This window comes from Hippichthys cyanospilos, chromosome 15 (genome assembly GCF_059441005.1).
Source record: "Hippichthys cyanospilos isolate Australia breed blue-spotted pipefish chromosome 15, RoL_Hcya_1.0, whole genome shotgun sequence".
Lineage (NCBI taxonomy): Eukaryota > Metazoa > Chordata > Actinopteri > Syngnathiformes > Syngnathidae > Hippichthys > Hippichthys cyanospilos.
Genome location: NC_142383.1, coordinates 4178771 through 4201951, shown reverse-complemented (window position 1 = coordinate 4201951; position 23181 = coordinate 4178771). Strand labels below are relative to the sequence as shown.

At 37.8% G+C, this 23181-nt stretch overlaps 2 protein-coding genes across 2 annotated transcripts; one reads left to right on the top strand and one right to left on the bottom strand.

The window, feature by feature from the left end:
- Positions 1–10222: 10222 nt before the first annotated feature.
- On the bottom strand, positions 10223–10815 carry pmchl (pro-melanin-concentrating hormone, like). Its single transcript, XM_088435292.1, has one exon. It carries the CDS (start codon positions 10735–10737, stop codon positions 10342–10344), a length of 396 nt encoding a protein of 131 aa, XP_088291418.1. The 5' UTR covers positions 10738–10815; the 3' UTR covers positions 10223–10341.
- Positions 10816–17947: 7132 nt separating this feature from the next.
- On the top strand, positions 17948–22647 carry spag8 (sperm associated antigen 8). Its single transcript, XM_088435409.1, has 6 exons — positions 17948–18104; positions 18556–18688; positions 18811–18856; positions 20264–20381; positions 21376–21438; positions 21739–22647. Exons 1-6 carry the CDS (start codon positions 18054–18056, stop codon positions 21838–21840), a joined length of 513 nt encoding a protein of 170 aa, XP_088291535.1. The 5' UTR covers positions 17948–18053; the 3' UTR covers positions 21841–22647.
- The last annotated feature ends 534 nt before the right edge of the window (positions 22648–23181 follow it).

Genomic DNA, 23181 nt, shown 5'->3' with positions numbered 1-23181 from the left:
CCCAAGAGAAGGAGTTCAAGCATCTTGGGCTCTTGTTATCGAGTGAGGGTTGGATGGAACGGTAGATCGGCAGGTGGGTTGGTGCAGCGTTTGCTGGAATGCAGACTCTGTAGCAATCTGTTGTGGTGAAGAGACCGCTAAGAGGAAAGGTGAAGCTCTCTTTTTACTGGTCAATCTACATTCCTGACCTCACCTCTAGTCACGAGTTGTGGGTCTTGACCGAAAATACAAGATCCCAGATGTAAACGTCTGAAATTAGGTTCCTCCTCAGGGTGCTCTTCCTTAGAGATAGAGTGAGAAGTTCGGTCATCCAGGAGGGGCTCAGTATTGAGGAGCTGGTCCTCTGCGTTGAGAGATGCCAGTTAAGGTGGCTCGGGCATCTGGTTAGGATGCCTCCCGGACGCCTCCTTGATGAGGTGTTCCAGGCATGTCCCACTTGGAGGAGACCCCGGGGAGAAACCAGGACACGCTGGAGAGACTCTAGACTGGTCTATAGAACCTCCAGGTGGAGCTGGACAAAGTAGCAGGAGAGGGAAGTCTGGGCTTCCCTGCTCAAACTGCCCTTGCAATACAGCCCCAGATAAAGCTGTAGATAATGGATGGATGGATGGATGTTCTGCCTTGTTCTTCTTTTGCTTATTTTAACAAAACAGAATGAGGAAATCTGTCAACAATCTCAGCCTCGAATGGCTGTTACAGAGTAGTCATAAGCGATTACTGATGCTAAGACAAATTTTTGGCAAGGTCAAAATGCCATGTTGGGCTTTTCACCACAGAAGTTTTGCAAAGAAAACATCTTCTGGACACACAGATAGTAACATAATGAGATTTATAGATTAAACCAAACACGCTTCTGATGTGTTTTGTTCAAGTTATTATGTGTAGTGATGTATTTGGTGGCAGTTTAAGATTTTTATGTCTTTGTGATAGGTAAAGATAATGAACAGTTACCCAATGAGCATAAGCCGTGTCTGGTGGGATCTCAAATGTGCTGTAATCTGACCTGAGCAGGCAAGCCAGACCGCCAAGCAGACTTAAATCCTGAGTGGTGATAAATCTTAGGATAGTTTGGAGGAAGGGAGGGAGGATGCTGACATACTGTAAATCAACGTCTTGTTGTGTTTGGCCATCTTTATTCTTATCTGTATGAGACATGTGACTTGATTGAGCCTATGGATCGATGTGGTGTGCCTCGCATTTACAGTATTTACTTGTTCCAGAAATGTTTAAGGCGGCTGATATAAGTTGGGTTTTGTTTCCCCTTTGGTTGCATGTCTTGCATTTGAAATTATAGATTGGTGAATTCAAATGTCAGAATTATGTTGCACTAAAGTTGCAGGTGGGTTTTGCAACATTGTCAGGTGTGACGTTAGAACGTCAGAACATTCATTTTACCTTATGATGTTAATTGTTTGACTTTTTCCTCAGGAAGGATAAAACATTATTTTTGGACATTTTAATTCTTTACCCTCACCAAGATATTTAATTGAGACAAGTGTTAAACAATCATTTTGTCAAACGCTGACTGCCTGTCTCCAGCACGAAGATAATATTTCTCCTTTCCCTTTACATTGATTGCTGTGCAACCACACTTGTGTATTGTGTGTGTGTTCATGACTGTGCTTGAGCAACTATTTGCGTTTGTCGTCATGCTTGCTCCACTTTTCATCTAGCAGGCTGTAGTTCTTAACTCGGTCTTTCAATAAATCCATGCATCTTCGTAGCATTTTGTTTGCTGACTGCAAATATTATTAAATGCTTATTATTAAATGTTTGTGTTACTTGAACCACCCACTGTAGTGTGCTTCTGTTCAGGATAAGAGATATTAAACTTTTGTTCATAGCTAGGGAATAATAATTCCCTGAGTAACATTCTTAAGGCGGTCCAGCACTTAAACATTATTTATTCCACTAACACAATGTATTTTAATATTCTAATTTAACAAATGTGTTACTTGTGCAATAAAAAAAATCAATGAATCCTGCTTTGAATATCAAATATAAATTATAGTTTCTGCAATTAAGACCACGAAATTAATATATTATTATTATACATGAATATAAATATCTATGCATTTTAATTTTCTCTTACGCTTGCATATCCACGCCATCTACTCCATATTATGTACAGAATTTGTTTCTGTTCCTTTATTATTGCTTCATTATCACTGCCCTTACGTATATATATATATATATATATATATATATATATATATATATATATATATATATATATATATATATATATATATATATATATATATATATATATTTACATTTCATATATTCATTTTTTTGTTAAACACCAATCAGGGATTTCTGAATATTTAGCACCTCAGCTGCCACATACATTCTCTAGAGACATAGCAGGCAACAGGAGCTTGGTTATTGATTGTATTGGTCAATAAAGACCAGTTTCCTCTTGGGCTATTGTATAAATGCACTTAGGGTGAATGTCACAGCAGTTATATAGTGCATCCAAGTGTCTTAATTATTCACAAGGCCTTCCCACCATCTTTGACCCTCCATTATTACATAGTATTAGAAGCAGAAGGGGAAGAAAGTATGGGGGTGGGCAGCGGGGTCCATGAGGATGATGTCACTTTTCCCAATTGAACTAAGCGAGGGCACCTGGGACTGAATGATGGACTCATGGTCATGAATCACAGCTTTACCAGAAAGGTCTGAGAGAATGGCATTCACACAGTTGTGATAAGAGGTAAGAAGAATGGAAATTTCTAAATCAAATCAAGGGATAGATGAAAAGTATCAATATTACTGTACAAATTGCCTTGCTGTCAAAATGAGTAATGCTATTCTGTACAGTAGGTGATAATAGATTGTAGGATATGAAACGCAACTACAAAATTTTTTTAGTCAAACCTCAGTAGTCAAACATCAGCATGACTGTTTAATTACAAAAAAAAGGGAAAACTGAATTACATAGGGAACCTTTTAAAATTACATGAAAAACAGTTCCTGTGTCCATGGTTCATGAAGGTTTTACAACAGCAATTGTTTGACCTTGGAATGGATTGTTTAGACTCCTACAACTTCAATAAAAAAGAATAATTGTATATAAGTTATCCCATATTGGTTTCTGCAACATTTATATTGGTAGACAAGGATATTTTTTGTTGGAATTGTTGTGTTTCTTGCAGCTGTAATGAATCACAGGCATGATAACCTAAGGACCCAATCACAGGCACGATGACCTAACAGTGTTCCATTTAGCCTGCGACCCTGCGTCCACGACGCATAACATATGCCAGGGGACGAAAAATTTCTCTTCAACATGCGTTTTTTTTTGTTTTTTTTATATATGAAAATATTCAGTGTCCATTTATTCTTATATTCAATAAAACTTGACGACTTACTAACATTATTAACAACTTTGCCCGCAATTTTGTTTTGATCTTGCGGAAAAAATACCATCAATTGAGAACAAAAGGACACATCTTTCTTTACAAATATACTGGTATTGGTGACACAAATTGTGAGATAAAGAGCAAGTAAATGACAATTTGATTGAAGTCGCGACCAAGCTTCCGGGAAAACGTTAAAAAAAAAAAAAAAAAAAAAAAGCAGGCCGATGCTGTTTGTTTCCCACGTTTTATTATGAATCATTGTTTGACTTCCTTTATAACACGCGTGTCACCAGACAGATGTCACCATATTACACACAAAGTACAATACTGATCTGCAGTGCTTGGGTAATAACTTCACCAATAAAAACAAATTCACTTCAGAGCGCACATGACATATACAACTAAGAATAGTGATTAATTGCTACTGTATTCGCTTCACATGAACAATGCGCTAATAGCTGACTAATTTGTAATTTATTCATTATTACGTGAGCGCAAGAGGCTTAAATTCATGCTATGTTAGCTAATGTTATTCCTTGTGTCAAGACAACCATATTCATTTGTTGTCCAAGCCGTCGAGGGAACTTGCAGTGAGTTTCAACACTATGACACGATGATCATTTCAATAACAGCGCTTCAAGTTTGTCTTAGTTGACAGATAGAGCGTCTGGATCAAACTGTGCAGGCCCGCAAATTGGTTTAGTCTGGACTGCGAGATGATTTTGTGAAGTATAAAAATGAGCTGAATTTTTTAATAAATGAAAAACTTGAAAAAGTTTTATGATTAAGAGTAATGTTATTATTTTATGGTTAACAGTTGGCCTATGTTGTTTTAGACGGTATTTAAAAAAATGAAGTTGTTGTTTTAAAGTTACATGTATACCATGATTTTATTGGAATAGATTTTCCTCCATGTGTTCGCAATCTTTTAAACGAGTTTGACACTCCTGCTATGGATACTGCCTTGGTTCTCAAATGGCCTACCTTCAGGAAGAACATTTTTTTTCCCTCATCATCAACTTGTGGGACAAAATTTTAAACCTTTCACATTTATTTCACATAAAAATTGCACAGCGGTCCTGTGATGATCGCTGTCAGGCGGAATGTTTCCAAAGTAATGGCATGCTTTAAGTGACAAACTCTAGCAAACATAGTGAATTTTACTTCTTTGAGTCAATGTCAACCTAGCTTTCTCTCTTGTCCATGCTAGCCCTCCCAATTGCAGTTCAGAGTAGTTTTTTTTACAAATGACAAAAGTAAGTACAAAAGTCTGCCCTGACAAAGATTCTGGGATCTGTCACCCCCTTTTCTAAAATTGCTTTCTAAAAAAGTATCTTCAGGCGGAAAACAAAAAATGAAGGACACTTCATTTAAGTTCATTCAATTTAAATAAATTTTACTGCAAATACCTGATGTTGATTTTTGCTCATGTCATGTAAATGCAGTTTGAACCTTGGACTTACTTTTTTTTTACTGTGCAATTTTTGGGACTCCAACCATTTCTACCGGGCCCCATAGTTTTTAAGTATTGCGAGTCCCTGGTACTCAACAGTTTTCAGGGGTAAAATAAACACAGCCTAATGACCTATTCACAGGCACCGTGAACCTAATCACAGGATGGAACAGTATGGGGTCTGTCACTATGTTCCTGGGAAAGAAGATAGCAGTGATTGCATGCACTGATAGTGTATATGGACTTAGACCTACATCCCCCACTTTCAGAAACTGATTGTTACCTTGGTGATATAATGTCACCTCTAACCTTTCAGGGCAGCATTTTTTTTTGTAACTCGGGCCAAACCTCACGAATAAAAGAGGAGCAGACAGAAAGTGTAACCAGACCGGAAGGAGCTCTGAGAAGGTACAGGTTCCTGCCCCTCTCCTCGCGGGTAAAAGGCCCTTGTCTTACTTCCTGTTTATTGTTTATGAAATGTTTTAGACTGACTGACCCTAACAAATCTGATTCACAATACAAGGAATTGCAATTCTTAAAGAGACCATAAATCCTCTTGACAGTTGTATTTTTTTTCATTCAGCTTCATACCTACAGACTACTACTGGTATTAAGTTGAAAATCTGAATAATGCAATTCACAGACATATGTTGTTTATATATTTACTCTATCAAAGACATTTAGTCTCTTAGTGGGTTTACACTTTTGTATTTACTCTGAAGGGCATCTAATGTTAACATGGCATGTGAGAAGTCGTGAAGAATGGAAACAATGTTGACTGAGTCACTTTGTTGAACATCCTTCTCTGCACAGTTATCATCTGTATTGTGGAAGAGTGGTTAGCTCCCCAGCCTCACAGTTCAGAGTGCCAAGTTCAAATCCAGCTCACTCCAGCCTTTATGTGTGGCTTCCATGTTCTCCCTATGCCTGCATGAGTTCTCTACAGGTCCTCTGGCTTCCTCCCACATTCCAAAAACATGGGGGGATATGGGATAGGCACCAGCAAGCCTGCGATCCTGGTGAGGATCAGCAAGCAACTCAAGAAAATGGATGGATGGATAAAGTTTTGTTGCTTACGTAGCAGATGGTTTAATTTGGTGATTTTATCTTTTATTTTTCTGCTTGTTTCTAAGGAGAGGCCACTGATCAGGCTCGACATGTTGAGCTACACACTGTTCATTTAGACTGACTGGGTGGGATTCAATTAGTGATGGACATCGGAGACCCCTTTGGCGCCAGATGCCATGGAACCATTTGACCAAGCTGTATTAGATTTATCTGGTGAGAAGACACAAAAAAAAATGAGATGGCTCTAATTAGGTTTTCTATTTCATCTGTTGAGTGCCAGTCATTGTCACTGCACTAAATGGAATAACAATTACAGACAAGCTTTATTGCTTGAGACAGATGGCAGGGAAAGTTTGCTTTTAAATAAATTGGACACCATTAAAATCATCCATTCTTCCACCTCATTTGACTCTGCCAGCAAGGCTGTGCATGTTTAAAAATGTCATTACTTAAGCTTATTAGGCTATTAAAAAAAATGGGAATTTGTCTCCTCTTTGAAGAACAGCAGGGAGAATCGGCATTAGCAAAAAAAAAAAACTTGTTCAATTATCATTAATGATGGCAAATCATTCTGGGTGGTCAACATCGAGTTCAGTCGAGCCACAGATTCATTTTATTACAATGTGAAATGAAACTATAGCAGTTGCCAGACTTCACACAAAAACAAAGTACCAATTTCCCAAATATAAGACACACGTTTTTCCCCAAAAAACAAATGCCAAATGTATGGGTGTGTTCTATAAACGGTAACGTAAAAGCTAGATGTTTATTTTTATTCTACACAATTCAAGAAATATTGATTTGTCAGCCACATAAGGTAGATTTTGACACACAGATGTGCATTTTTATATAGTCCATATTCATACTTACAATAATTACTCTAACGACGTGTGCTAGAAGGCAGATATCATTAGGACGTGAGCAGCAAGTGGCTTTTGCAGCTAACAGCAGCTCGTGTAAGCTGAGGTTGTTACAGCATTATTTTCAATAAAAGAAGCGAGCAGACTGAACCACTGTCCGAGTCTATCCTTGTTCACACACAAGAAAGAGGATCATGTAAAAGGTATGATGCCTCCAGCTGATTCAATTAAGACTGCACCGGTTAGAGAACACAAAAAGGTCTTTTGGCATATACACACAATCATAAACTTGGCGGAACATGGATGCTGCACAACTTCGGGTATTTATGGCAAAATGAACTCGAGCTGCCCGAGGAGAAGGATAAACAACTGCTTTGAGCTTATTCACCGTTTACAATGGTGTTGTGTTCACTGACTCCTCACAATGTGGGAAATCTGATACACACTTAATTTAACCTGTAACAAATACCATATACAAGGGATACGAAAACAAGAAAATATAAAGTTTAAGAAGATGAGCTGTACTATGTTTGATTATAGTTTTTAACGACAGCTTTATGTGCATCATATCTTAAATTTAGGAGGAAAAAGTAAGAAAAAAAAATACAAAGCTTTCAAGCTAACAGCTACAAAGCCAGTTTTATGATAGCAAGTTAGCTACATTTATATTTACTCATTTGTTTTTTGCAAAACATATACATCTAAATATTATGCAATATTTTGATGGATGAGTAGATACTGCAGCTAGTCTGCAGATGCTGTGCACCTGACCAATCCCCAGCATGCAACCACCCATCCTTTCACTCATACTGGTGGGCGTATCACATGGGTGGGTGGGCAAGCCATTTTATAATTAAGCTCTCAGCAATCTACTCTAACTACTGCTACAGCTGGATCTCTCTGCATCCTATCGTTAAAAAAGCATTTCATCTTGGGCATATAATCAGTTACAGTGATTGTTATGGCATCTGACTGGTACAGATTTCTTGATAACGGTATCTTACAACAATAACAATGAATACATTCTCTCTTCATCCTCTTGGCCAAGTAAAACAGACTGATGACTAAATTCCATCCTGAAAGCAGTGTCAGAAAATGTGCTCTGTCCTCTCGTCCGTTTGGAGAAAATATTTCAACTTAAAATGTTATTGTGCAAGTAAGAAAAATATTTGTGCATTCCAGCACTGTTAAATAACTCACTTAAGTTACCTGTAATAATGCACAATTTAACGCATAGACGAAAAGATCATTTTCCATTTTTGGCGTGGCCTGTGATAGGAAACCATTATCATGGCCATTATTTCTCAAATGCATTTGCCCACATAAAGAAAATAAAGTGTTTATGACATTTTGATGGTTCAACAGAGTTTTGTTATGAATTTTGTTTCAATGCAATGCAAGGAACACATCAACATTGTTCAGTAGAAGTCATTCCAAATATATATTGTTTGCATCTTCAGGTTTCAGCTTTCATAGCTGATATTTCAAAAACACTTTACCCTGCATAAACCAGCATAAAGGTGGAAATTTGTGGTCGTAGCTCTACCATGTCTCAGACTGATTTGTCAAGGGTGTGTGATGTGTCATTAGAATTAAACGTCACAAGAATAATGACATTAAGACATGATCAACGCATTACATTATTTACATTACATTTTCAGAGGACATGAGTGCGCAAAAGGTATTTCAAAACTTTTACACTAAATCTTAGCGCTATACTTTATGATCGTGGCCTCATTACACAACTTGCCTTATAGCATGAATGGAGAATTTTTTGTGCAAACAATGTTCTTTTGTCATTAACTCAAAACTAGTGAACTATGGGCAATGTTGACTCTTTAAACATTTTTTTAATCGAACCATGCACTAAAAAAGAGACTTTTAAAAGACTGGCTCTTTTATGTTTTTAGATTGTTGAAACTTCAATGTTTTACTCTTAAAAAATACTGCGATTAGTGATACATCTCAATTCATGTCATACTTCAGGCGTTTAAGTGATGGGACATTTAACATTGTCTTCCTCTAAAATATTCCAAGTAGAAAGTACTCACATATTGGAATTGTGCCTAACTTCATTTAGACATTTGGTAAAGTCTAAAAAATAAACATTCAATCACTTATTCTCTTTAGAAAACAAATGAATATAAACATGCAAAATACTTTACACACATTTGCTTATATACATGTGTACACTGAATGCGAAATATTTTGCAATCACATGTATCAACGAATAGACTAGCATGTATTTATAGTCATTGTACACAGTATGCAACAAAATTGGGAGAGCACATTTGATTGACTCACATTAATAATGAATAATACCGTATTAAGATTATGGTAAATAGAATAAATATATCATAAATAATAGATAAGTAACATGCTAAGATATCATGCGCTCTGCAAAAGTGAGTGGTCAGGAATGGGAGGTGGAGGATGGGGAGTGAAAAGTCGTTCATAGTGAAAAGCCGTTCAAAAGACCTGTTTTGTTTGTGAATGTGACATTACGACTCAGAACTAATCCCTGCTAAATATGCCTGGGTTTTTGTGAAAATACATCACTAATTAACTGTTTTCCACTTCAAATATGTGTCTTAGCAGAATTAATTTGTATAATTCCTTGCTTTAATGATGGGGTTAGGACCCTCAGTTGTCTTGTGCAGAAGTCATGTTGATATACGTACAGCCAACAATTGTTGAAATTAATTATTTAAACAATGATTTAAATTCATATTATGGCAAGTACCAGTCAGCTAAATTAAAAAAACAAACAAAAAAACGAGTGCCCATCATGACTTATTTAAGATTAATTTAAGAAATTGAATAAGACCGTGCGTCCCAACATTGGACATCAACTGTACATGCTATATTGTTGCAAATTAAAAGCTCATCACTGAAAATCAACCAGAAATAACCAGGCAATATGTCGCTAATTTGAGCTTTATCTATGCTTTGTAAATCAGATTTGATGTCCTGGATCTGTCCCTAGAAAGTTGTTGAAACATTTTGCCAACAGGATTTCTTACAGTTGGGCATACTCCAGATTTTTTTTTCTGCAGATAAATCAGGAATTCACTGAGAAATTAGATTTTCACTGGCCTTGGTTTAAAATGTGTCCAGCCGGTGTGACATATGCCTGCTTCTAGCCCAAATTCAGATCAGGACGCAAATAAAGAGAAATAGTAAAGTACATGGCTAGATGGATGGGCGCACACCCAACAGACTCAGACACGTCATATATGAAATTGTACACAACTTATCCTGGTCACTTCATGGCTACAGACGTCTGCAATGACAGGCAATTTTAAATAGGGAATGTATTGGGAATTGACCTAACCCCAGCAAGACGACAGTCCCTTACTAGTCTTTAACAGATGACCGGGAAAACGAAACCAATTACCTTGAAAAAGCTTATTTCCGGCTTAACTGTCTGATTTATCAAAAGCCGTCCAAGCAAAGAGTACACATGGCACAGATCAGAATACAATAGCCTTTAATGTCAAATTTCCAATCAAATGAATATGGACAGATTCTGGAATATATTACAATTCAGCACAAGGCAAGAAAGGATGTCCAGGAAGCAGTCCAAACTGTCCTAGACTTCCCAGCATGGCCGGTACACCCGTCCCACCATGCATCTCATGGTGTCCCGCCTCAGGATGGGGATGTTCAGGTCTTGGTCGGTGTTTCTGCGTTCGATGACCTGGCCGTTGTCGGCTCGTCGCTTGTAGAGGGGCAGTCCATTGTGCAGAATTCGCAGGTCGCGCCAAAGACTCGGATCTGCAACAACGATGACCCTTTGCCCTCTTGGCTTGCCATCAGCGATGGCATCCGCCTCGCCGCGGTTGTTTTCTGCCACCTCCTCACTCAGCAAAGAAGCGAGTGCATCCTGCTCCAAGGAGTTCTCTTCAGCCAGGTCCATGGACGTCGCGCAGGAAGAGTGCAGCAAGAGTGCTGCGGCAAAGATGAGGCACATCAGGGACTGTCTCATGATGAAGGTCTTTTTGAAGACTGCTTGGCTTCGGGGACGAACCGCTCTGAAGATGTCTCAGTTTCTTTTTGAAACTTAAAGATCAGGGATGTTCTTTTATACCTTTTGGGATTCACAGGATTGTCCACGTTGGCTTTTGAAACGAACGTCATCGGTCCCCCTGTTGTGCTTACAAAAATTAGCTGAAAGTATTAAAACAGAGCTGAGTAGAACTATTGCACTGTTCAAGTGTGTTGTCTTGGCACAAGTTAATTAAAGTCATGCGGTGGGGACTGGACCACTGATAATAAAACAGTGGGAATTCTTAAGGGTGGATGAAAGCAGGAAGACTTTAATCCGAAATGACCGACCTTTAAAATAATGGAGTTGGATTAACCACCCATAGGCACCATTATGGTTTCATAATCTGTGATGAAGGCTAACCAATTCTACTTGTTGTTCACTCTTATTTTTACAGCTATGACCAAATGAGATTAGTCGGAGACTCTGACAAATGATTGTTGAAGTGTTTGCTTGTCGTGCTCACCTTCTTTCAATGTGGCAGAGACAAAGTGAAGATAATCCTAAAGGAGAATTGTGACATATCTGCCACCTGGATCTTTTCTGTCAATTATGGCTGCCAGATGGTATCCAAGAGCTAGACACACCTGGAGATACAAACAATCTCCCTAAAAATTCCTGTAACATGTGGAGCAGAGTTTGAACACAGAAGCAGACAGAAAGTCTTTTCTTTTTTGTTTGTTTGTTTGTTTGTTTTTTACACACAAATCTAATACTGCCTTACTGAGTATTGGAAACTAGACTCAGAGAAGTCACTCAGAAAACTAGACTCAAAAAGACTTTAGGAAAAGAGGTTCAGATTGTGACCTGATGTTCTGACAGCATCTCAAAACATTTTTTTTATTTTGTGAAAAACAATTGTCAAAACAAGATCAAATAACACATTTCCACACAATTACGAATAGCTCCCTTAAAAAAAAAACCCAATAAAAATGCAAGGTAGATGCAAATGCTGAAACAGATGTTGCATCAATAAAACGATTTAAAGTTTCAATGCTTTATTTTTAATACAGCTGAATATGAATTTGTTGAAGAGCCCTAAAAGTCATCATCATTATCTGAAGCAACAATTAGTTCTTCCCATTTAAATCCCTGACTTCTTCTCCTTCCTCGTCATTTGCGCAAACATCCTCGTTACCCTTCTACTGGCATTCATCTTCGGGCCCGTCTAATTTGTTTGAAATGGAGGGCTCCAGCAATGTTTTGCTGAAGCCTTCTTTACCCAAGTGACAACTGTGGCAAGGTCAACGTGTGGATCGGTTGCTCTTCGCTGTGTTTCTCCCCCCACCTGCTGACATCCACGCATGGCATGCCACTGCTCTCGCACTCCTGTCTTGAATGGACAGGTCAAGCCATCTTTTACTTTTCATAATAGGTTTAAGTCCACTGGAAATATGATCCACGCAGCTTCGTTGTTGACAACGAAGAGGAAATAAGGTGGCGCGTGACAGTGGATTTGAAAGTGCAAACTCTGCCACTCTGTTCAGCTCCTCCTGGGGAATCCCCAGGTGTTCCCAGACCAGCCGAGAGACATAGTCCCTTCAGTGTGTCCTGGATCATCCCCGGGGCCTCCTCCGTGTGGGACATGCCCCGAACACTTCACCAGGGAGGCGTCGGTTCCTCCTGTTCTATGCTACCCTCACTCGTGAACAAGACCTCATGATACTTAAACTCCTCCACTTGGGGTAGTACCTCATCCCTTTTCCTCATCCCGGGGCCTCCTCCGTGTGGGACATGCCCCGAACACTTCACCAGGGAGGCGTCCGTTCCTCCTGTTCTATCCTACCCTTACTCGTGAACAAGACCCCAAGATACTTAAACTCCTCCACTTGGGGTAGTACCTCATCGCTTTCCTAGAGAGGGCACTCCGCCCCTTTATTGACTGAGGACCATGGTCTCGGGTTTGGAGGTGCTGATCGTCATCCCAGCCGTTTCACACTCCGCTGCAAACCGCACCACTGAGTGTTGGAGGTCACAGCCTGAAGAAGCCAACAGCACCACATCATCCGTAAATAGCAGAGATGTAATGCTCCCAAACCGGACCCCCTCCATGCTTCAGCTGCACTTAGAAATTCTATCCATAAAAGTAATGAACATAACCGCTGACAAAGGACAGCCTCGGCGGAGTCCAACCCTCACGAATTTGACTTTGTGTTGGAAATGCGGACCAAACTTTGACATTGGTCGTACAGGGACCAAACAGCCCATACCAGGGTGTCCGGTACCCCGTACTCCTGAAACCCCCTCCACAGAGTTCCCCAAGGGACTCGGTTGAACGCCTTCTACAAGTCCACAAAGCACATGTAGACTGGTTGGTCGAACTCCCATGCACACTCGAGGATTCTGCCAAGGGTGTAGAGCTGGTTCACTGTTCCACAGCCAGGACGAAAACCACACTCCCCAATATGAGAGTTGGAAATGTGGAAAAAAACCTTGGCTTGTACACAGAGAAGTACGGTAAGTAAGTAGAAAGTAAGTAGATAAATAAATAAATGATGTTTAGTCTTAACATTAAATATATTGTCTTTGTAGTGTATTCAATCGAATAAAGGTTGAATTTGTATTTGAATTTGTAAATCACTGTTGTTGGTTGTTATTTTTATTATATTTTACACATCATCTCTACAGTGGAATTGGGGATTGTAACTACAAAAAAAATGTCGTTTGGAAACGAGAGAACCTGAGGTTTTCTGCATAGGAAACAAAAGCTTGACAAGCCTGCAGCCTTTTGTATTGGGATTGTATCAATAGATGAAGATTGGCTCAATCAATAATTGGATGTAATTAGAGTTCCACCAGTAGGTCAAATGACAAGAGTGATTTGTACTTTCAGGTTTTTTCTCAGCTAATTTGCTGATTTTTCCAGAGAGGACAAAACTATTTTGTAGAGCCGCCTGTCTTCCTCTGTGCCATTCTGGAACAATGAAAACTATTGTTCACAAGAGAGGAAACGACTTGCATATTTTTAATGGGGCTGTCATAGACAACACCTTTTTTCTTTCATTTCATGTTGTTAATTGGGATAGATAAAGGTTATGTTATATATGCTCAATGGCCAAAAGAATAGGTTGATGACAAGAGTCTAATGAGGGGCATATAAGACCTTAAGAAAAAACTGCCAAGTACTAGTTTAACTCGTTTATGTGGTTGCATTTTATCATTTTGTGCAACTAATTTTTACATCGGAATTTTTGTGGAACCTAGGCAGAATTAGAATGTGGTGTATATTATCACTTTCTTTTTGAATAAAAGAATTGTGTGCACAGGGTTCTCTTATTCTGTATAAATAATACGGACGAGATTAAATGTATACATACACTTGACTCAACCCTTGGACCAGGTAAACAAAAATGAAGGAGACCTAAAAAGCACTCTGGAATGTTGAACCGACTAATGATGGAAAACAACAGAACTCCGAAGAGTGTGAAGATGAAAGCCAAAGACTGCTCTCGGCAGTTATCTGTGGCTCATGTCAGTAATGGGAGCCGGTGTGAGCTGGACCAAGGTCAGGAAAAAGATGAAAGCAAGGAGAGGAAAGATGACCATGGATCTGTTGCTATGGAATGATGGATTTGATAAAGGAAACCCAAAATAACCATGTTTTTTCCTGCAAGAACAGGCACAATAAAACAAGAAGGAATCAGTTGCAGTGTCGTACTGCTCGAAGTAAAGGACCATCTGCACATAATGAGCGTGCTGAAATACAGTTTTCCCATAATTTAGTTTTCTGAAGTTACGGGACCATAATGATACTGTTGCTTTTGTGACATCTATGAGACTATTTAATACAAGCTAATGTCTGCTATTTTGTGGACCCATTAGGATGTAATGGCAGGTCTAAAATAATCCACCATAGGAAGTGTCTGAATCACTCCTCCTTTCAACTGTCTAACAGTGAGGGACTGGTTCTGAGTCTTTGCGATGTTCATGTTGCCACGGAAACCAGTTGTTGAGCAGATTGCATTCAACCTAGCCCACACAGGCCAGATTAAGCATACTGAGTTCTGGGCGAAGAAGACCTATAAGCAAATGGTTACGGCGCAAGTCCTCATTTTTTGTTTCCTTACCTTAGATTAGCTTTTTGCTTACAAGAGCTCTGGAGAAAATAATAATACCATACACCTGTTTAGAATTGTGTTTACAACAGACTAAATCAATGTGAGTTTGTTGCATCGACCAGATTACTCCCATCCATACAGCCTCCAAAGTGACTGCTCACTGTGAACACCTGGAAACCTAAAGTAAGAACGTTTAGCCCAGTGAAGCGCAGTTTGATAGTTTGGAGAGTTCTGACTCGGCTTTCATGCTGGGCTGGCAGCCTGTTCCAGACATACTGGCTCCTTGACAGGCAAACCTCTGCTGCAGAGTCTCAGCAGCAAGCTCTGTGGTTTTCATTTGGTCTCATATCCACTGTAACAAGACCAGGGTGTTATATATAGTGGGGTCTGCATCACTTTCAATGAAGGTGAACAGGACGTGATGAGAAATGGAATGCTAAATGTGTGTCCTAAATAGAAATAAATATCTATCTATCTATCTATCTATCTATCTATCTATCTATCTATCTATCTATCTATCTATCTATCTATCTATCTATCTATCTATCTATCTATCTATCTATCTATCTATCTATCTATCTATCTATCTATCTATCTATCTATCTATCTATCTATCTATCTATCTATCTATCTATCTATCTATCTATCTATCTGTGTCTGTGTGTCTGTCTGTCTGTCTGTCTATCTATCTATCCGTCCGTCCGTCCGTCCGTCCGTCTGTCTATCTATCTATCTAGTTTCACATTACAGTGTAATGTGTTTGTGACCTAGAATGTAATCTGTGTGTGTCAACAATGTTCCGCCTCACCAACACAACGATAAACAATATATAAATAGTACCAAAATGAACTAAGTACGAAGTATGCACATTTTTTCAATTTTACACAACCAAAATAAATAATCTAATATCAATTCATTTATTCATTCATTAGAATCTAACAGTCTTCCTGCTGAAAAAGGCCCTTTCATTATATTAGGTGTTTTAGTGACATAAATGAGCTGAAGAACCAACAAAGAAAAAGATGTGGTTGTCCATTGTGCCTCCCAAACACACATTTTCAACACTTGGACATTTTCGACAGTAAAACTTTGTAATTCATAAATGAAACCTTGCTCTTTACTTGGCTGACTGGTACAAAATTGATTTGCAAAGCTCCACAACAGAATAAATATGAACCAAAAAAAATATGAACATCTCCTCGAATAAGGCTGGCATGGATTTATGTTTGTAAGGGGGGGTTAGAATTATTTTATTTTTATCTGCTTAATCAGGCCAGTGCTGAGAGTGGAGAGTAATTCAACAGTTGAAGGAAGAAGCGAGAACAGCTAGAACAATTACCAACTGTACTCCCTAAAAGTACTCATTTAATTTGATATTATTAAATATCTCCATTAGCTCGTACCAACGCATATAGCTACTCTACCTGGGGTCTAACAACAGATATACAATACATCCAAAAGAATAAAACATGATGCCTAATGTATTACCCAATATTTCTACTGAAAAAAACAACATTAATACAGGTACACCGGGTTCCCAATTGGAGTGTACTGAATTTCCAAAAGGCATAGTTGAGAAACATACTGAATTTCCAAACTGTGGAAATGAACAATCATGCGCTTGGAGCGTAATTCCAAACTCGCCCTAGGTAGTACATGTTCCTGTGCTAACATAGCAAATAGCGCCCTCTTTTACTCTTTTATCAGAATAAATTATGATACGACATATCAAAATTGGTTAAACACTTTTTAACATTTTTCAACATGATGTAATAAATAAAAAAAAAATAAAATATATATATATATATATATATATATATATATATATATATATATATATATATATATATATATATATATATATATATGAATACATATATTGCAGCAAACAGAGGTCTGACTGCCATCTTTTCACATCAAAATACTTATATTTTGTTTTAGATATAGATGGTATTGTAATAAAATGTTAAATAAATGTAGACATTTGATCAATTATGTAGGTAGATAACTAGCCACACAATCTAGGATGGATGGATGGTTGGATGGTAGTTTTAGTCCATCAGTTGATATTAAACAGACATGGCCATACCGCCACCACCTCGCTCTTGCGGGTGGCCCACCCCACTATTCGAGAAGCACTGGCGTAAATGCAACTGTAAATATGGGTTCCGGTTCATTTAGCGAGGCAGCTTTCTGCTATTGCTCAGTTGTACGGTGTATGGTGTAATATACTGCAGGCCTACACAGCACAGCAAGACAATCCAAACATTCTTGAGTGAAATGTGATGTGCTGTCATTTCCATTCATTTGTTATGTAATACAATTCTATTGGATTTGTGCCTCTTAAAATTCAAGCCAAGGACTTTTTTATTATTATTGTTTGATTTTTTTTCAAAACAAACTCTTGTAACAACACATTTATTGACTTAAGACATCTGCCCTTCGAAAAAGGGAACAGTTTATTTTACTGGAGAACATGTGCCTGTGTTTAACTCTGCTATTGCAGTGATTGGACAGATCAATGATTGGATGTAATTAAATGTCTCACAGGTGGTCAAATGACAGGAGCATGATTTTTTTTGTTTCCTTTAATTGCACCTCAGGGGACAAAGCTGTTTCTCGAAAGCCTTGCAAGCTTCCTCTGCAGCCATATGAAGGAACTTGAGGAAGAGGATCCACTCTTCATCTTCCACAAAGAGCAAACAATTTTTTTTGTTTTTGATTGTGTTTGTCATTGTCAAAACAATTGAATATTTTCCCTCAATGGGCCATTCCACCAAATCAATTTGCTGGGTGCATAACTCGCAAAATGAATTCAAACGTACGTTTTTTTTAACTTTAAATCGATCAAAAACAAAATTTGTCGCAGCCACAAGGAACCTTTCTATGTCATTGTTTTATTTAACCAGGAGTAAAAGCACTTGCAGGTTGTTTTACTTTGACGAGGAAACACAAAAATATCAGATAAAATAGACCGAAATAAAAAATGACACTTGACCTGAGCCATTTAAAAAAAAAAAAAATAAACATGACGTCACATTCCCCCACGACGTACCTCATTTCTTCAAAGGTTTTACGCCCCCTGTGTTTGCCGTTACCATGGAAGCACTTCAGCCGTAGGGACGCCATTTGAAACTTCGGCACCTTACCTCATTCAAAGGCTTGGTTTATACTACTCATTGTCCTAAATTTGCCGAAATGGCGGAAGGTGCAGTTGCAGCAAGTGAACATAATGAGGCCCCCGAAGAGGTGAGTTGGCAACGTGTGGCTTGGGAAGCCTTCACGTGCATGTTCTATGCCCGCAACGGTGCTAACAATCAACCGAGCATAGCTTGACGTATGCAGGAGAACACAAGGACTGCTGAAAATAATATAATAATAACAACAATAATAATAATAATAATAATGTTGCTTATTTAAGTCAACTTGAATAATATCGATCATTTGAGTAATTCTGTAAAATATTAAAAACGCACCAATCAATAAGGAATGTTGTGGTACACTTTTAATTATATATATATATATATATATATATATATATATATATATATATATATATATATATATATATATATATATATATATATATATATATATATATATATATATATATATATATATATATATATATATATATATATATATATATATATATATATTTATTTATTTATTTATTTATTTATTTATTTTTCCCACCCAGCAAACAAGGGCACAAATCCTGAGACACGGACACAAAGGACTCATTACTATGAACACAGGAGCTAAGATGGAGAGCATCACCACTCTGAGAGCATCATTTGCCCCTCCAAAGAGTCCAGGGGTGAGGCTGCGGGGTATGTGTAGTTATTTTGTCGGCAGGCCACATAATCTTCGGGTCTGTCATTTAACAGACACATGGATGACGTGTTTTGTAACATTATCACTAGCTATTTTTTCATATGCTTCATATCTCCAGGCATCAGGTCTGAGCTTTTGGAAAGAAGAATTGCTCAGATAATTCGGTAAGTATGAATATTACATCTTCAATTATGGTGTACTTGTTACAGTGACAATAAAGGTGTGTTTTTCTTGTCTTAGCTTGTATCTGCTTACATGATGCTTACTTACTTAAATGCATATTGCAATGAGATACAAGAGCACTGTTGATGTAGAACTTCACTGCATCTGAGATCTAAAATAAAACATAACAAACCAAAGTAAGCAAAATATCAAAAATATCTCAGTACAACGCAGTGTCATCTGGCTGATGATGATGCAATCAGTTTGGTTCCCTTCTTATCGTAAAGGGGAAGTCAACTAAAAAAAAGGTTTATGCACCCCACTGAACACACCATTCTGATAATATTACATTTGCGGAATTTGAATTCAAGCAGCAATATCCAGCTGCTTTTATCTATCAAGCAGTCATTTTGTAAGTTCCTGGTGACTGAAAATGACATCACAGTTGCTAGCATCACTAATGACCAATCATAACTTACCTGTTTTCTGAATTTGGTCATATGATGTTTGCAAGCATCACTTGACGTGATTGGTCGTTGCTTGAGCCCTAGCCATTTTCACTCAACTGCAAATTACAAAATGGCCACCCTCAGAGCTGGATATTAAATGCATGACTTTTGCTGCTTAATTCCACAATTGAAAATATGAATAAACATGTTGTGTTCAAGTAATTGGGGCCACAACTAAATATTTTATAGGAAAGAACATTTTTGACTATTGTGATGATGTTATGTTACTATAAGGCCTATAACGCCTCTACCAAATTATCACATACCCATTGAATTTGTAAGTCCATCCACCCTATTTTTAGGGATGCTCCAATAGGATCTCAATAGGGTTGAGGTCAGGGGATGATTTTGGTGCTATGAATTTATCTCTATACCGATAGCGGCAACATCTTTAATGATATTCTTTTGCAAGATGGGATGGTGCATTCTCTTGGATGAAAATGATTTTACTCTGGAAGGAATGGCTCTTTTTATAATATAGGCAGCAAATGGGCAGTTAGAAACTCATGCTTTTGCAGGGGTTGTTTTGACAGTTACTCAATGAACGCAATTTATCAGGTTCATCCAAAGATGTGCTGCATTTATCACTGAATTAAACTGTTGGAAAATGAATCATCATGTACAAACCCATTCACGGTGAAGTTGGAATCTTGTGCTTGCTAATGTTTTTGAACACATGTTCAATTTAATACAGTATTGTATAAAGACAAGATTCTTAATGTTCAAAGTTTGTTCCCATTATTCCACCATTTTGAATGTTATACTGTACCTCCAGCACCTTCCAAAAATGAGATATTTATGTGAAGTGTACTCTGAATTCTGTGAAAAATAGAAACATTAGTCATGCTAAAAGAACAGATTCATTTCAATATGCAATTACTATTCGCTGTGTTTTTGCAGAGAAAAGATTCATGCAGAACGCAACCCACCGCTCCCCCAAACTGACTTCTCCAGCGTAACGCAGAGGGATTTTCGAGTGGAGGGATTTGTACCCCGAACTACTACTAAAAACAACCGTGTATGTATTCTTGCATACTATTTCTGTCTTGTCCAGGAGTTCCAGCATTGTAGTGACGAGTTGCATGGAGGCATTGACGGCAACAGAATATAAGTGCAATAACCTAAAAACGCCTGCAGATGGAGGCAAAACAACACAAATACAGCCAACCCACTAAAGCCATGACAGTTGTTTTTGTCGCAAAGAAGGTAAAATATCGTAAAGAGGGGACAAAAACTCAGTATTCCACATCGCAACATGAAAAAACATAAGCCATGGACGCTGTAACCCGGGGGTCCACTGTAATTAGAAACAACTCTGACGTATAACAGACACGGACAATTTTAAGTAAAACACTTGCTGCTCTTGAAAGCTAGAAGAACTAGTAAAAATTACATTTTAAGGCTGTCTTCTTGGTAGCATGAGGTGTACCAGTTTAGTCGTGTGAAGCTGCAGTGCTGTAAAAAAAAAAAAAGTATTTACCACCTTCCGCATTTCTGTGTTGTTTTTACTTAAATAGGCATTTCATGCTAGAAAACCCTCCATTATGGCACAGTTGAAACAATTCTGCACAGGAGAGGGATTCAAAATTCCTCCAAAACGGTGTAAAAGACTTACCACTAGTCACTATTATCAGAAATGATTGACCTAAATTTTTCGCTATATGGCTCAGGGGGTAATTACGTTATCACAGACAGCCAAGGGTTTTCCACCATGGTAGGTAAAATCATTTAGAAACTGCATTTTTATACATCTTTGGGTGTTCTCCGTGTGATATATATAAAAAAAAAAAAAACCTTTGCGAGTGATAAATATGCAAAAACATAAATCAGTAAGGAGGCAAATACCTTTCGTACCAAAATGATCACAGTCAACTTAGAACATAGGAAGTACATTTTAAGAGTTAAATCTCCATATTACTGTATGTCAATTGCATTTTTGACCATCAATGGCCTATAGACAGAGTGCTTTATTGACACATGCTGTGTTTTTATTCTGTTATTTCTATTTCTAGTTTCATGATTACACAACTGAGCAAGCCATCAGCTATTGGAGTGAAAATTACCAGCGGGTACAGGTGAGATGCAATTTTACTCAAAACTTTTTTTGTTAGAAAGCTTGTCATCTTTTCTTTCTCTTACACACAGCATTAAAGGTACCATCCAATGTTAGAATAACTGCAGCAGCTCTATGAATAAGATGTGATTGTGCACCAAGGTCAAAAAGAAGGATGATTAGAGACTCATGTGGAGCATTTTCTTGTGAAACATTCCCCCTTTTTTATACAGATTCGGCAGCCTCTATCCATTTGAAACTATCAAGTGCATCAGTTTCACGATGCATTTCAAGGTTTACGCATTTCATTTTTGTGTTGCAGGGTGTGAGTGCGGTAGAGTGCCCAAACACGCCCTTTAGAAAATCGGCCCAGTTTTCCACACCCATCGGCGAGCTCCGGGAAGGTGCTGACCCCTGTGTTTGAGAAATGTCCAAATTGATACTTTTCAAATAAACCTTTGTCCTTGTAAGCTTCTGCTGCTGACATCTCTGCTAAGTGGCTGCCATTACTGTTTTTCCCCCCCAAATTGCATATATTGGTGCTGACATTTTCTTTCCTTTTATATGCCATACCAAGGGTGTAAAACTCATTATTATGATTGGCCACACTGTAGTTGTGGCTTCCCATTAAAAAAAAAAAAAGTCCTGTGGCCCTGAATTGTACATCACACAAACAAAAAACTACACTAAGAGAGAAGCATTCTTTTTTCGTGCATGGTTCTTTTTTCTTTTTTCTTTGTTTGTTTCATTTTTCTTCCATGTGTCCTTTTTCTTGTTTGCTTCTTTTTCCTTCTTCGCGTCTTAATTCTGGTGTGTCCTTTTTCTTCTTTGCTTCTTTTTCTTCTTTGCGTCTTTTTTCTTGCATGTGCCCTTTTCCTTGTTTGCTTCTTTTTTTCCTGTTTGTGTCATTTTTTTCTTGTGTGTGTCCCTTTTCTTGTTGGCTTCTTTTTTCTTATTTGCGTCATTTTGTTCTTGCGTGTATCCTATATCTTGTTTGCTTCTTACATACATGCTTGGGGCAAGGTGATGGCAATCATCTGTTTGTGTTCATGAACCATGATGTTAGTCCTATTTTTCACCTCGTTTATGATTTGATACCGTAGATGAGATAAAGAGCTATGTACTGTACCAAAAATAGCATCATGTTCGAGGGACATGTACACAATTAGTGGCTGAATAAACGCTCATTGAAATGAAAAGTAATGACACTCATTTTGTGCTGGATGCTCATAATGCTGAGATAATGTCTATGATTTCCATTATATAATGGTGCAATTAGTTACTAATAGAGTGCATCGGGAAAGTATTTACAATGCTTCACTTTTTCCACATTTTGTCATTTTATAAGATCATTCCAAATTGTAGTCATTTCTTACGTCAGAATTCTACACACAATACTCCATTATCAAACTGTGAAAAAAGTTATTTTATTTTTAATTTTTTTTACGTTATTTAAATGTACTGTATTAATAAAGCAGAAAATTTTAAATATGTTTTAGCTCTAATATAATCCAATTCTTTTTATCTATGAAGAGAGCATCGCAAACTGAAATCACATGACCAGTCTTTATCTGTCCATGGGGCCAAACCGCAAATGAACAGTGTTTTGGCAAAATTATTACAAATTGGTGATAATGTGCTCAGAAAGGTATTGTACAAAGCAAAATTCAAGAGGGCTGTGTCTGTTGGTTTTGAGTCCATTAAATCAGTTACACTCTACATAAAATATGTTTGAAAATAAATGCTGAAAACTTAACGAAATAGT

Coding starts and splice junctions, on each gene's coding strand:
- spag8 (XM_088435409.1), top strand. CDS start 18,054: ATGGCGGAAGGTGCAGTTGCAGCAAGTGAACATAATGAGGCCCCCGAA. Junction 18,105..18,555: donor ATAATGAGGCCCCCGAAGAG/GTGAGTTGGCAA, acceptor TTTCCCACCCAG/CAAACAAGGGCACAAATCCT. Junction 21,439..21,738: donor AAAATTACCAGCGGGTACAG/GTGAGATGCAAT, acceptor TTTGTGTTGCAG/GGTGTGAGTGCGGTAGAGTG.
- pmchl (XM_088435292.1), bottom strand. CDS start 10,737: ATGAGACAGTCCCTGATGTGCCTCATCTTTGCCGCAGCACTCTTGCTG.